The sequence below is a fragment of the Macaca mulatta genome, chromosome 2 (genome assembly GCF_049350105.2).
Source record: "Macaca mulatta isolate MMU2019108-1 chromosome 2, T2T-MMU8v2.0, whole genome shotgun sequence".
Taxonomy (NCBI): Eukaryota; Metazoa; Chordata; class Mammalia; order Primates; family Cercopithecidae; genus Macaca; species Macaca mulatta.
This window is the reverse complement of record NC_133407.1, coordinates 61,779,882-61,793,746: the sequence shown is the minus strand read 5'-3', so window position 1 is coordinate 61,793,746 and position 13,865 is coordinate 61,779,882. Positions and strand designations below refer to the sequence as shown.

At 37.2% G+C, this 13,865-nt stretch overlaps 1 protein-coding gene across 2 annotated transcripts in view; it reads right to left on the bottom strand.

The window, feature by feature from the left end:
* GFM1 (G elongation factor mitochondrial 1) overlaps positions 1 to 13,186 on the bottom strand; it is a 44,973-nt gene extending 31,787 nt beyond the window's left edge. Inside the window, exons 1-8 of one of the 2 annotated variants that reach the window (XM_077990667.1) lie at positions 12,999 to 13,186; positions 11,944 to 12,096; positions 11,437 to 11,569; positions 10,786 to 10,990; positions 8,609 to 8,725; positions 5,856 to 6,010; positions 4,644 to 4,797; positions 3,488 to 3,572 (exon numbers count right to left, since the gene is read on the bottom strand). In XM_077990667.1, the coding sequence (XP_077846793.1) occupies positions 3,488 to 3,572; positions 4,644 to 4,797; positions 5,856 to 6,010; positions 8,609 to 8,725; positions 10,786 to 10,990; positions 11,437 to 11,569; positions 11,944 to 12,096; positions 12,999 to 13,079 (1,083 nt within the window). In that variant the 5' untranslated portion in view covers positions 13,080 to 13,186. 2 annotated transcript variants of the gene reach the window in all.
* Between the last annotated feature and the right edge of the window lie 679 nt (positions 13,187 to 13,865).

Genomic DNA, 13,865 nt, shown 5'->3' with positions numbered 1-13,865 from the left:
AGGCCTGTAATCCCAGCACTTTGGGAGGCAGAAGCAGGTAGATCACCTGAGGTCAGGAGTTCAAGACCAACCGGGCCAACATGGCAAAACCCCATCTCTACTAAAAACACAAAAATCAGCCGGGGGTGGTGTCGCACCTATAATCCCAGCTACTCGGGAAGCTGAGGCAGGAAAATTGCTTAAACCCGGGAGGCGGAGGTTGCAGTGAGCCAAGAACGCACCATTGCACTCCAACCTGGGTGACAGAGTAGGTGAGACTCTGTCTCCAAAAAAAAAAGAGTTCTGTGAAGTGATTGAATATACTAGCAGTGACCAATTAACATATATTTAAAAGTTCCCAGTTCTTACCATGTTAATTGTACGCTTAACAAAATAGCAATAGAAATCCCAACAGGAAATTTTAAATATGTGATTAGTGATTTTAAATTCATTCAGAGGAATAAATAGGTAAAAACAGAAATTTTTCAAAATCTATGGTAATGATATAAAACTAACCCTGACATATATAAAAACATATTAAAATGCTTGAAACTCACAAAGTTCAGAAACAGCACAAATTAAACTAACCACCCCATACAGTATAGTATAAAAATCTAAAGTATAAAATATATTTGTCAATAGATGGTAAGGAAACATGACAAATCAATGGAAAAGGAAAAAAGGATTGTGCATAAAGTACTAACTGGACAAATGATACTCTATTTGGAGGCAGAGGAAATACATTTAGATCCTACCCACCAAACCAAATACCAGTTGAATTAATAATGGGGAAAGAAAAAAAAACGTAAAAAAGTAGAAGGAACGAAACTAAATATTAACAAAATATATACAAATAAAAGGTTTCTAAGGTTAAAAATTAAAGAATGACTAAACGAAAAAGACTGACATATTTGAGTATATGAACTTTAAAGCACTGATTGCTTTTAAAAATCAAAATGTATTTCATCAAGATGAAAGATTACAATAAAATTTTTCATTTGTTAAATCAGTAATGATTTTTAAATAATACTCAATGATGATATTCGTTGAAATAATCCAATACATTAATTTGGAGAGTACGAACGCAATCTGGCAATATAAACCATTAAATATGAAAACATTCTATGCCTTTAACTCAATAATCACTATTCTGGGAATCCTAAGAAAATATTCTTATAGATGTATTTTTAAAAGCTTTACGTGTAAAAAATTTTACTGTGATGTTTCTACTTTTTAATTAAAAAAATTTTCCCCTAATTTTGGAGGTAATAAATATACTGTAAAATATTTTTAAAGTAGGAAAAAGCCCCCAAAATATAATCCCATCCCAGAAATAACCACTCTTAACACTTCCAATTTATCTACCACTTTTCCCCACTTAAAATATTACTAACAGAAGCAACAGCATTTCCACAAAAAGCCCATCCAGTCCCCAAATCTTGGTTTCTAATGCCATTTTACTTAAAAAGGAACCAGTGCTCCTCGGAGAATGGCTGACTCTAGGGCTAGGACACGGAATATACAAGATAAGCCTGGAGCGTCTTGTAGTGCTGGCAAGTAAGGAAGTATTCTCAAAAAGGCAAAACATTGGAAGATGTTAAAGGAACACAGGAGTCAACTGAGAGTTCCCAATCGCCAAACCCACTCACTCTGACCGACAAATGACATACTCAAAGTCACAGTCATGATTATAACTCAAAGTTCAAAATACGTATACATGAGTCCATACTGATATTAAATAAGCGATTGTCCAAATAAACAAATGAGCACGGAAGACCAATCTCCCATTCAGAAGAATTCCAAATAACTTATGTAGATACTGCCCCCTCAAGGGGGTGGAACATAATTCCCCACCCAATAAGTGTTGGCTGAGTCAAGTGACTTCCTTTTAAAAAGTACACTATGAAAAGGGAAATAAAAAAAGTACAGTAACTTTATAACGGAGAAACCTGTCAAACACTATCTCAGCCAGGTGTGGTGATTGAGGTTAGCATTAACAATGATAAATCATGCCGCAAGTCTGTACCTTGGATATCATGCAACAAGAATAACACTTTACCTCGATGGTAGTCCTCCTAAAAACATGACTCCAATCTAATCATGTGAAAAACATCAAATAATAAACCCAAATTGAGCGACACTCTACAAAAGAGCTGACCAATAATTCTCAAAAATGTCAATCTCGTGAGAAACAAGAAAGTCTAAGAAACTGTTACAGCCTAGGAGAGCATGAGGAGACACGACAATCAAATATAACATGGTCCTCTGGATGGACCTTCTGTAGTCCTTCTGTCTAGTGAGACGGAAAAAGGACCTAGACAAAAACTAAAGAAATTCAAGTGAAGTATGGATTTTAGTTAATAATAATATACCAATATTGGTCCATTAGTTGGGACAGTGTATATTAACAATAGAGGAAACTGGGTGCAGGATATACAGGAATTCTGTGGACTATCTTCATAACTTTTCTTTAAAATATTCTAAAATAAGTAAGTTTGTTTCTTTTTAAATCACTAACATCTTTTCATGTCAAAAAATAAGCATTTCAACATAACTTTTAAAGTCTGAATAATGTTGCACTATAAGAATGTACCTCAGTTTATTTATCAAATTGTAATTACTGGGCATTTTATTTTTATTTATTTTTTTTTTTTCGAGATGGAGTCTTGCTCTGCCGCCCAGGCTGGAGTGCAGTGGTGTGATCTCGGCTCACTGCAACCTATGCCTCCCGGGTTCAAGCAATTCTCCTGCCTCAGCCTCCTGAGTAGCTGGGATTACAGGTGCCCGCCACCATACCTGGCTAATTTTTGTATTTTTAGTAGAGACAGGGTTTCACCATGTTGACCAGACTGGTCTCAAACTCCTGACCTTGTGATCCGCCCGCCTCAGCCTCCCACTCCTGACCTTGTGATCTGCCCGCCTCGGCCTCCCAAAGTGCTGGGATTACAGGTGTGAACCACCGTGACCGGCTGGGCATTTTCAATTGTTTGTGAGATTTTGGTTTTATAAGGTGAGCTGAAGCTAACATTAATTTGCTACCCTTCATTAGTTCCTTAGGACATATTTCTAGAAATGGATCCAATGTTATTTATAATAGCAGAAACCTGGAAACAATATGAACGTCTAACAATTAGGAAATTTTAAGCAAATTTTGGTGCATCTACTTGATGCACTGTTACGCTACTACTTAAAATGTTTAAACTATTTGTAGAAACATGGACCATTATCTATTGTGACATTAAATAAAAAGAGCAAGACAAAACTATACAGGTAGTATGAGTTCAGTAAAAATGTACGCTCTTCAGGCAAAGAGAAGAGACTAGAAAGAAATGCACCTAATAACAAAAGAACTATCATGTCAGAGCTTTGGAAATTCTCTATCTGCTCCTTCTACTTTTCCTACTTTACGCATCTTTCATAAAGGTCAGAGTCATTCTGTAATAGGAATAAAGCCTAGAAGTAAAAATATTCTACAGATAGCAGTTAAATACATTAAAAAGCAACTTACCTCCAGTTTAAAAGCCAGGCCTACAAACGGGTGGGAATTGTCTCTACTGGAGTTCATGAGGATTTTGGTTTTCTCTTTTGAGTCACTTAAAATAAAAGAAATATAAATCTATGAGATGTAATATTGATATTTCTATCACTTTATTTCATCAGGAAGTATTATCTGAGAAAAAGCACGTGTGTGGGATATTACTGGTGTCATACATAAGTAAAATTTCACTGAAAGAGATCAATAGAAATAAGTTCTCAGCTGGGCATAGTGGCTTATGCCTGTAATCCCCACACTTTGGGAGACCAAAGTGAGAGGATCACTTGAGCTCAGGAGTTTGAGGTTGTGGTGAGGTATTACTACACCACTGCACTCCAGCCTAGACAACTGAGTAAGACTTTGTCTCAAAAAAAAAAAAAAAAAAAGGTCTTCAGAGCTTAGCTTAGTTACTACACAGTGATAGGACAAGAGTAGACTAAAAAACACAGAAATGGTCTCATAGGGAAAGAAAAGAAAATAATCAATGAGGTTTTTTTTTTTGAGGTTTTGTTTTTTTTTTTTTTTCTGAGACACAGTCTTGCTCTGTCACCTAGGCAGGCTGGAGTGCAGTGGCGCAATCTCGGCTCCCTGCAGCCTCCGCCCTCCGGGTTCCAGCGGTTCTCCTGCCTCAGCCTCAGCTGGGATTACAGGCGCACACCACCACGCCCAGCTAATTTTTGTCTTTTTAGTAGAGATGGGATTTCTACATGTTGGTCAGGCTGGTCTCGAACTCCTGACCTCAGGTGATCCACCCGCCTCGGCCTCCCAAAGTGCTGGGATTACAGGCGTGAGCCACTGCGCCCGGCAGAAGTTTGTTTCTTAAAGTTTTTTTTTTTTAACAGGTATGTCTGAAAACATCTAGTCCCAAATGAAAAAATTTTCTAATGATGTAAACCTTGAGAGATAGTAAAACAAATCATACTTTTAACTCAAAACAGAATATGATATGGGAACTGATATAATATTTTTCTATGTCAAAACTGTTACCCAAATAAAAACCATGATTAATGTTTGTAAATTATGAAAAAAAATCACAGACATAACTAGAAGAACCATCCTTAAATTCCTTCACAGTGCACAAATATGAAAGTATTTCTGCATAAACTAAGATTCAGTTTTCAAGACTTACTCCTCCTGATTGAGAATAGCATAGTTCTGGACTTCAGATGGATTTGGGAGGTATTCTAAAACAGCATCTAAAAGAGGCTGAACTCCTTTGTTCTTCAGGGCGCTTCCCAAAAATACAGGAGTAAATGATCTTTTCAGAGTAGCTCTTCGAATTGCTATCTACAAAAGAAAACAATTTAATGGTAGTTAATGTTAAAATTATATGTTGTGCTTCAAGTCAATTACAAAATAATAAAATGAACTGATACTCCACTCTTTGGAGTGCTGACTCTAATAGAGACTAAAATCAGGTCCCCAATGAACTTAAGGTCAAAATACAAAGAAAAAAATCACTTTCTCCTTCAGGGTGGGGAAGTGATTTACTATACAACTGCTTTCGACACTCTTGGAATCACTAATTGTCACTAATTTTCAATTTGCTAAAAAAAAATACATATACACATAGAAAATAAACACACTAATAGAACACTGCAAAGAGTATGCTACAATTGTGTAAAATGGAGGAAAAAGTAATATATATGCAAAACCAAAAGCCTATGGAAAGATATACCAGAAACTATTAACTGGTAACCTGTTTCAGGGACGGGGAAGAGAACTGGGAAGACGGAAAAAAAATAAAATAAAAGGGTGTTTACTGTTTACCTTTGTATACCTTTTAAATATTTAAACCATATGAACATATGCTCGATTAAGGAAGATTTATCTTTTTCTCTTTGTAAAGAGCATACATACAGGAAACCAAACAGTACAAATCTCTCATAAATTACAGGTCATGACAGTAGCAGCCTCCAGGTCCTGCCCCAACCCTTAGTGAAACACCATCAATGTGTCTGCTGGCTGAGCAGGCCTTAGAGAATACGTAGTGGAGCTTTAGCTCTAGCAGCTGGAAGAAGCCAACAATAGTGCTGTGGCCTCAACCAACAAATGAATAAAATGACCTGACACTCTTTGGAGTGCTGGCTCTAACAGAAACTAAAATCAAGTCCCCAATAATTTAAGGGTCCTCAATAACTTTTCTCATTTGAAGATATTATATAACTCACTTAAAAAAAGTAATATACCATGTCAAGTATTTTTTGAGGAAGCCAATTATGTTAAATAAATGTACTGAGATTTCATTAATAAAGCCCATACATAAAAGCATCATGTCCCCTCCCTACAAAAATCAAACAACTTCTTTTTGTTGTTAATATAAGACTTATTTTGAAAGCACTTGCCTTTAAATCAGAAATCGAGGGGATTTTTTCTTCCAGAAACATCTCACCAAGCTGTTCATCTGAATTGGCAACACATTCAATTAGCTCCTGCCGGTGGTCAGTGGCCGCCGCCCTTAATTCAGCTGGAATCTCACCATATCGAACAATCTGACTAAGAAAACAAGTATTTTGGTGCTTTAAGGATATCCAACTTGATATATGAAGGACTAATGAAAAAGATATGATTAAAACATTTTTTTAGGTAAGACAGAGCTTTGATACATTTGCATTCAAATGGCAAACAAGACTAATGCATACCTTTAAAATGCACACAGAATAATAGATAAATATACTGTAACAGGCAAGTTTAAAGACAAGGTTGCACTACCAGTAACTGAAGAGCTAAAACAGTCCACTATCATAAGAAAAAAAATCTCTGGTTTTATAATAGACATCACATTCTACTTTTCTGCATATCAAGTTTTACAGAAGATAATGATAAAATATATAACACAAAATCTTCCCAATGTAATGCAACCTGGTTTTATCCTTACTCAATATACAGTAAAACACAAGTTCAAAACAATGACTTGACAAAGTATCAACTAAATCAAAGTTTAAACTCTTCAGTGTAGTTTTTACTGTATTCTAATTATTTTAAAACTGGCAAGCATGCAAAGTAATAACAGTATCCATTTACTGAATACTTATAATGCAGTAAGCACTAAACTAAATATCTGACAAGCTATTTATTTGATCTTCACATATGAAGTAGCTTTTATTATCTGCATTTTCAGATCAACTAACTTACATAGGCAAAGTAATTTGCCCAACGCTGTCCTACTAGTAAACAGAAGAGGTAAGATTCAAAGCCAACCTGTCTGGGGCCCATCTGAGTTCTTGAAAATTCTATTAATCATATTCTTATTAATCACATTCTTATTAATCACAACATAACAATCTCTAGCGAGCAGCACTAGGAAGACTTTACTCTATTCCTTTCCATTAATAACAGACCTGATCATACACTTTTTAACAAAGAATATCCCAATTTGTAGTTTAAAAAAAAGGGTGACTAAATATGGCAGATTCTTCAATCTGTGACATCAGTTCTCCATTCCTCCAGAGGCTGAACAGGTAAAATTACAAATCAAATGTTCAAAGCTAAAATGGATATACTTGATATGATATTTAAAAGCAGTCTGAAAACTTTTCAAGGTATTTTTTTTAAAATGGAAATTAATATAAAAAATTAAGCGTTTCAGAAAATACATTCCTAACTTTAATAAAGACAAAAGAAGCCATTTCCAAGGAAACAAAAAGTAACTCTTAATATTCTAAGACTCCCCACAGCCTCAGATCTTAGTTTCAACCTTCCTGGCAAGCTCCCTGCTTCTTAGCCGTTCACGTGTCAGAATCATCTGTGGATTCCTTTCCAAATATACATACAGTAAACTAGGGCTGGAGAAGGGTACATGTACATTAAGAAGCTGCATCTGTGGTTCTGATGTACAACAAAGGTTAAGAGTCTCTACTTCTGACAACAGAAATATGTGCCTTGGTAATTCTGGGAAAGTGGATTTATTCATTCATTTACAAATATTTTTGAGTCCCTATTATGTACCAGGCAGTTGCAGGGGCTGGGACATAGCAGTGAATAAAGTAGGAAAAAATAAAATGAAAAATTCTGCCTTTCTGGGCCTTATATCATAAGGAGTAGAAGGTAAACTTTGCTGTCATTACTCAGTTGTCACATAAAAAGTGAGAGAAACACCTTATCCCCTGGACAGACTCCATCCTTTTCCTGCTTACAAGATGGCTGATGAAGATAAATTCTACAGTTCACTGATCACAATGCCATTCACCCACCTGCCAGACCTGCAATCCCAATTCCATAGCAGAGGAAGGAAATCCCTCAGGAAGTGCCTGTGGAGAAACTACCAGGCTGCAGAGGTCACTCCTCAGAACAAAGGATCATTTATGACTCCTCACATTGTCTAGATCAATGTCACTCAAAGTATGGTCTGCAGACCTGTAAGAGCAGCATCAACTGGAAACCTTCCAGAAATGCAAACTACGGGCCCTACCCCAATGGACTGATCAGCATCTCTGGAGGCAGAGCCAGGACTATGTCTTTTAACAAAGTCTCCAGGAGACTGTTATGAATGCTGAGGTTTGGTAACCACCAGGCAATTGCAGTACTTTGTAGGTAAAGATCGCTCAAAAGCTGATGAACCAAATACCACATCAAAAAGTTACCAATTTATTTCTTGCATTTCCCAAACTACATTTGTACAATTTTAACTGTTTTAACTTATCAATCTTTTTTGTCCATGTAATTATAAAGCAGGAGGAGCAAATACTTATGATCCCTATTTTCTTCCTAATTTTTATCCCAATACCCCAGACCTGGCAGCTGCTCTATAAAAGTCCACAGAATGAATGAATAAATGAACAAGTGCAAAAAGATGTAATACATTTACTAACCCAAATTTACTAACCCAAACTGAAGGCCTCCTTCCACCACACCACGCGTGCCATAATGTGATATGAGTTTATTACTCAAAAAGTAACACAGTCTCTCTCAGAATAAATACTAAATAAAATGGGGAGCAACAAGGATTAAAGGCATTAAAACAAAACCATCTCAGAGTATTCTTCCAGCCACATTTCAAAAAGATAGTTACTCTGGGTTTGATGAACTTATCCTTTCCTTCTTTTTAATGCTTTTTAAAATTTAAAATTTTAATAATGTATTTTTAGCACTTACCCAAAGTCTCCATCAAAATAGATGGCTCGTTCCTCAATAAGATCTATAATACCTTTAAAATTACCCTCCAAACCAATGGGTATCTGCATAAACGCTGCATTATGATTTAGTTTAGACCTGAAAAATAAAAGTACACTTGTTTACCTTTTTTCTTTTCCCCTAGTCCCTTTGAAATGAGTATTTTAAAAAATCAATGGCAGACACTGGAGAACTGAGAAGGGTGTTACCATCAGGTCAGAACAGAAAATATAAATCTGTTGGGAACAGACTGACAATGTAACTCAAGGAGCTCAGGAAGCCACAACCCCATTCAGGCAACAAAAAGAACTCCAGAATAACTGTTTTACCATCAGATCCCCAGATACACTGGATCAAAAGCAAAAGGGGGAAGAATAGATAATGGGGGGCTAGCCGGGAAATTAAACAGTAGGATAGCTGAGCCCACCTTTTATTTATTTATTTATTTTTATTTTTTTTTAGAGAGTCTCCCTCTGTTGCCAAGGCTGAAGTGTAATAGCACAATTTTCGTTCACTGCAACCTCTGCCTGCCGGGTTCAAGCGATTCTCCTGCCTCAGCCTCCCGAGTAGCTGGGATTACAGGCGCCTGCCACCATGCCCGGCTAATTTTTTGTATTTTTAGTAGAGACAGGGTTTCACTATGTTGGCCAGGCTGGTCTTGAACTCCTGACCTTGTGATCCACCCGCCTCGGCCTCCCAAAGTGCTGGGATTACAGGCGTGAGCCACCGCGCCCGGCCCAGGCTCAAAACTGAATAGAAACTGCATTCACTGGCAAAAATTCTCATTGGAAAAGAATATGCTCTAGCTACCACTGTTTAGTCTAGACTCTAAACTCCCATCTATAACTATGGTTAAAGATCTAAGAATCACCAAATATTTGAAGGAAACCAAAAGCTTGAAAGAGAATGTGAACTTAATAAAACTTATCTCCAAGAAGAGAGTTACTAGAGCAAAGAAAATAAAATGTAAAGATTTGAGAAACGATTACCTCTACTGATAAAAATGTTGCAATAAAAGAGAAAGTTTACGAAAATTAAGTACATAATTGCCGGAAAAAAAGTTTTAAGGCAAGCTAAATAACTGAATATCAAATTAGTGAGCTGGAAGATCAACCTCAAGAATTCTCTCATAAGCGCAATGCAAAATGAGAAGGAGACAGAAAGAATAAGTATGATAGAAAAGGTAAGACATGAAGGTCAGATCTAGAAGTTCCAGATTTTTATCTGCTTTATAGAAGTTACAAAATGGAAAACAAATAAATGGGAGTGGAGAAAAGAATAAACCGAAGCAATCAAATAAATGCTAAAACAGTGTTTCCTTGGAATTCAGAAGATTCGGTGAAAAAAGTCCATCTACTGCCAAGCACAAGTAAAATAAGGACAAAAAGTAAAAACATTTTACCAAAAGTTATAAATACCCAACAAAGAAAATGTTCACTTTCATATCAAATATATCACTTTCATCAGATTTTTTGTCATCAGACACACCATTCTCAGCCTGTCCACTACCATAAACTTTACACCTATATATCCATCAACTGTGCCATGTGAAACATAAGTATGAACTCTACAGCTACACTTGCACATCTACAAAAGGTGAAAAGTGAAATTCTGACCTTTTTAAAGGCTTTGTGAAATATACAGTATTGTGTAAAATTTAAAATGCTATAAATACTACTGGTTCTATCTGGTACAGAAAGGAAGTGTTACTGTTGTCCTAGAAAATATGTTTCCATCTGAAAACAAGAAAATCTCATCTCTATGGCAAGCTATTTAAGGGCATTAATTAAAATGCTTCAAGGAAAAAGTAAAACCAAAGATGATCTTTCGTCTAAATAAAACACAAGGCATTTTTACAATCTAGATTATAACTTCTCTAATAATAGCAAAACAGTATAAACAGACTGTTTACTGAATCCATCTTCAAATTCTCTAGAATTTAAGTAATATTGTCCCCATTTTACAGAGAAGGTAGCTGATGAGAACATACCACAAGTCAATTTACTAAAATCAGTGTTCCACTTACTAACTCACATAAATACATTTAAAAAGCTAAATTTAAGAATAAAGTTTAATGACAGTGAATTAATCATCCTTCTGGATATAAGGTTTGCTGTCTAGAGCATCACATCCTCTTTGTCCATTCTAAGGCTCATTACCTCATTTGCTGCAGGGCCCTGGCTGGGTTGGAGCCCAGTCGGTCCAATTTGTTAATAAAAGTTAGAAATGGAACGTTGTAGCGTTTCATCTGACGATTGACAGTCATGGTCTGGCACTGTACCCCTCCAACAGCACAGAGAACAAGGACTGCACCATCCAACACTCTCAGGGCCCTTTCAACTTCTATTGTGAAGTCCACATGCCCTGAATAAGATGAAGTATGAGAGGGTCTTAAAGAGCAATCTGAATTTTTAACATATGCACTATTAAAAGTTTTTGTATCTCTGCTCGTCACAAAAGTCTTCTAATTAGAACGTAGATTCCTGAGCTCACCAATACTATTCACCAACCCTTAAGTGGAGGGCCCGGCAAGACCACTTCAAGAAGATACTAGGGCACAGGCACCTTTAGAATCAGCTAGAATATGTAGAAGGCAAGAATCTGCCTACTCACAATTACTTGCACAAAATATTCAAGAAAACTACGTAAGGATGAAGTGCTCTAGGTCCTAAGTTAGGCTTCTCTAATAGGAATTCAGTGTTATACTTTTGAGTATTTGACACTCAAAAATTAATTGGGTCATAGTAACAGAAAGAACCAAATGTGCTTTTGCCAAAAGAAGCTGCAATAAAACCAAGAATCCAACTTACCAGGAGTATCTATAATGTTAATATTGACATCTTTCCACATGGTGTAAGTGGCCGCTGACTGAATAGTGATTCCTCTTTGTCTCTCTAGTTCCATGGAATCCATGACAGCACCAACTCCATCTTTACCTTTCACCTAAACACAAGCACAGCAATTCAGACTTTCTCTGTTCCTGCATTCCAAGAAGGAAAGAAAACTTAACTGAAATGGAAACAGTTGCCAGGTGCAGGGGCTCATGCCTATAATCCCAGTACTGTGGGAGACTGAGGCAGGAGGATAATTTGAGCCCAGGAGTTTGAGACCAGCCTGAGCAACAAAGTGAGACCCCGTCTATAAAAACTTAAAAGAACACCAGAACACAGATACTTAAGCAACTTTCAGATAGGCCTGTCAAAGGTCCACTGTTACCACTGTTTTAATCTTTCAGGTTTATAAGCTTTACTAAATAATGGCAACAAAACAATTAAAATCAGGTTCTAATTCATCCGGAATCAACCATGAATATATACCTCATGCATCTGTGCAATTCTGCCAGTGTAGTAAAGGACTCGTTCTGTTAATGTTGTTTTCCCAGAATCAATGTGAGCTGAGATTCCAATATTTCGTATTTTTTCATTAGGAATCACCCCTGATGAAGACCATCGGCAGGCATTCCAATTCACCTGAAAAAAATACGAGAGCTCAATTCTACGCGCCTTTTATAAGAGAGAACAACAGAGAATTAAAGGAGTATGGTGGACATTATTCCTCCAAGAAATCTCACTGGATATGAGATAGCTTGAGAAAGGCACCAGGGGAAACGTTTAAGCCTGGAACTCTTGTAATCAGAGGAGAGACTACAAACGACAGAAAAGGCGTATTCTTTTAAATTAATTAACGAATAAATCAAATTTAATTAAAATGGGAGATAATTTTTACTACAGACTTGAAAATACACACTGGGGCAGAAAAAATCACAAAGACAGCTCCAAAAACCTTTAATAGAAAATACAAATTTTAGCTTAAATTTAACTTAATTGTTTTCCCTTTCTCCTTTATTGTAGTTCACAGATGACAAATATGTTTGAGAACTTATATGCTCTATGCAGTGGTGCTAATGGCTCCAAAAGATTTACAATTCCCTCGAAACAAAAACAATTCATGAAGTTTGTTTTAACTTTACTCTGGGGGCAGGGGATGGGGATCCCTATTAGATGGAATTAAGATACAATATAAACCTTTCCCTATAGGACTGCACTTCCACTATGTACAACTATTTATGGGAAAAGAGAGGCAAAAAACAAAAACAAACAAAAAACAACCTCAGAAAAGGTGGATACAATATGAAAGTATTTGAGTGACAGGTACTTTTAGCTGATTAAACCCCAGGGATACCAGAGAGCAAAACAAATAAGTTAACGAGCTAATGTGCAGGCACGGAGGGGCTTTTCAGCACTGACGCGCGACCGCCAGTATTCGGAGCTGCCAGTCAGGAGGACTCAGGGGTGTCACTGCCTTCCATGGCCCAGAAGAGACCACAAGGTCTCGGGAATCGTCCCGATTCAGTCTCTCTGTGCTCCAGTACCTGCTTCCTCTGCCATCCTAGGGAGGCGGGGGCCCTTCCGCGCCCCAGAGCCGTGACAGCTGCGGTTCCCAGCAGTCTCATCGCAAGCACAGAGCACGCGACAACTCCCGTGGCTCCGGGTCGGTTCAGCTGCCGGTAAGGCACCGGGAAGCGGTCAAAGTCACGCCGGTGGCCAATGTTGTAAGAGCACTTCCGGGGCAAAGGACGCAAGGAAAAAGAGAGTGAGGAAATGAAAGAGAAGCAACTGGACTGGAGGCGGAGCAGTGCCTACGCTGCTCGCGCGCCTTCTACCGACTTGGAAGAGAAAGTGCAATCGCTTTGCGTTTGCTCCCAGTAAGACGACACAGGTGTATGGGTGGGGGAAGGGAGTCCTTCTTTGGTCTTCATCTTCTTTTTCAAATATTACCTCTGTATTAAAATACAGCCTTTAAACATGGTTGTTAGGCCTGTAAAGCAATGTGGAGAAGTGTATATAACAGAATTTAAGTAGGTAAAAGGCAAAATTATCTATTACAAATATATATATATGTGTATATATATGACATGGCCTGAAAAAGAAAGTGGAAAAAATATAGTGAATGAACTATCAATTACAACTACAAACATTTCAAAATGTTATTTGTTATTGTTCGATGTCAGATATTAATATCTAGTCCATATGGAAGACTGCATCCTTGACTATTCTGCTTGGGTGTGTTAGAGGCATGTTGAACTTAACAGGTCCAAAATTGAGCTTCGGATCTTCTTCCCCAAACCTTCTACAGTCTTCTCCAACTCATAAATGTAAGCTTTAGTGACTCTAGCCAAAAATGTTAGTTACTTTGACACCACGCTGTGACATCTCTGGTCTAATCAGTCAGCATATCC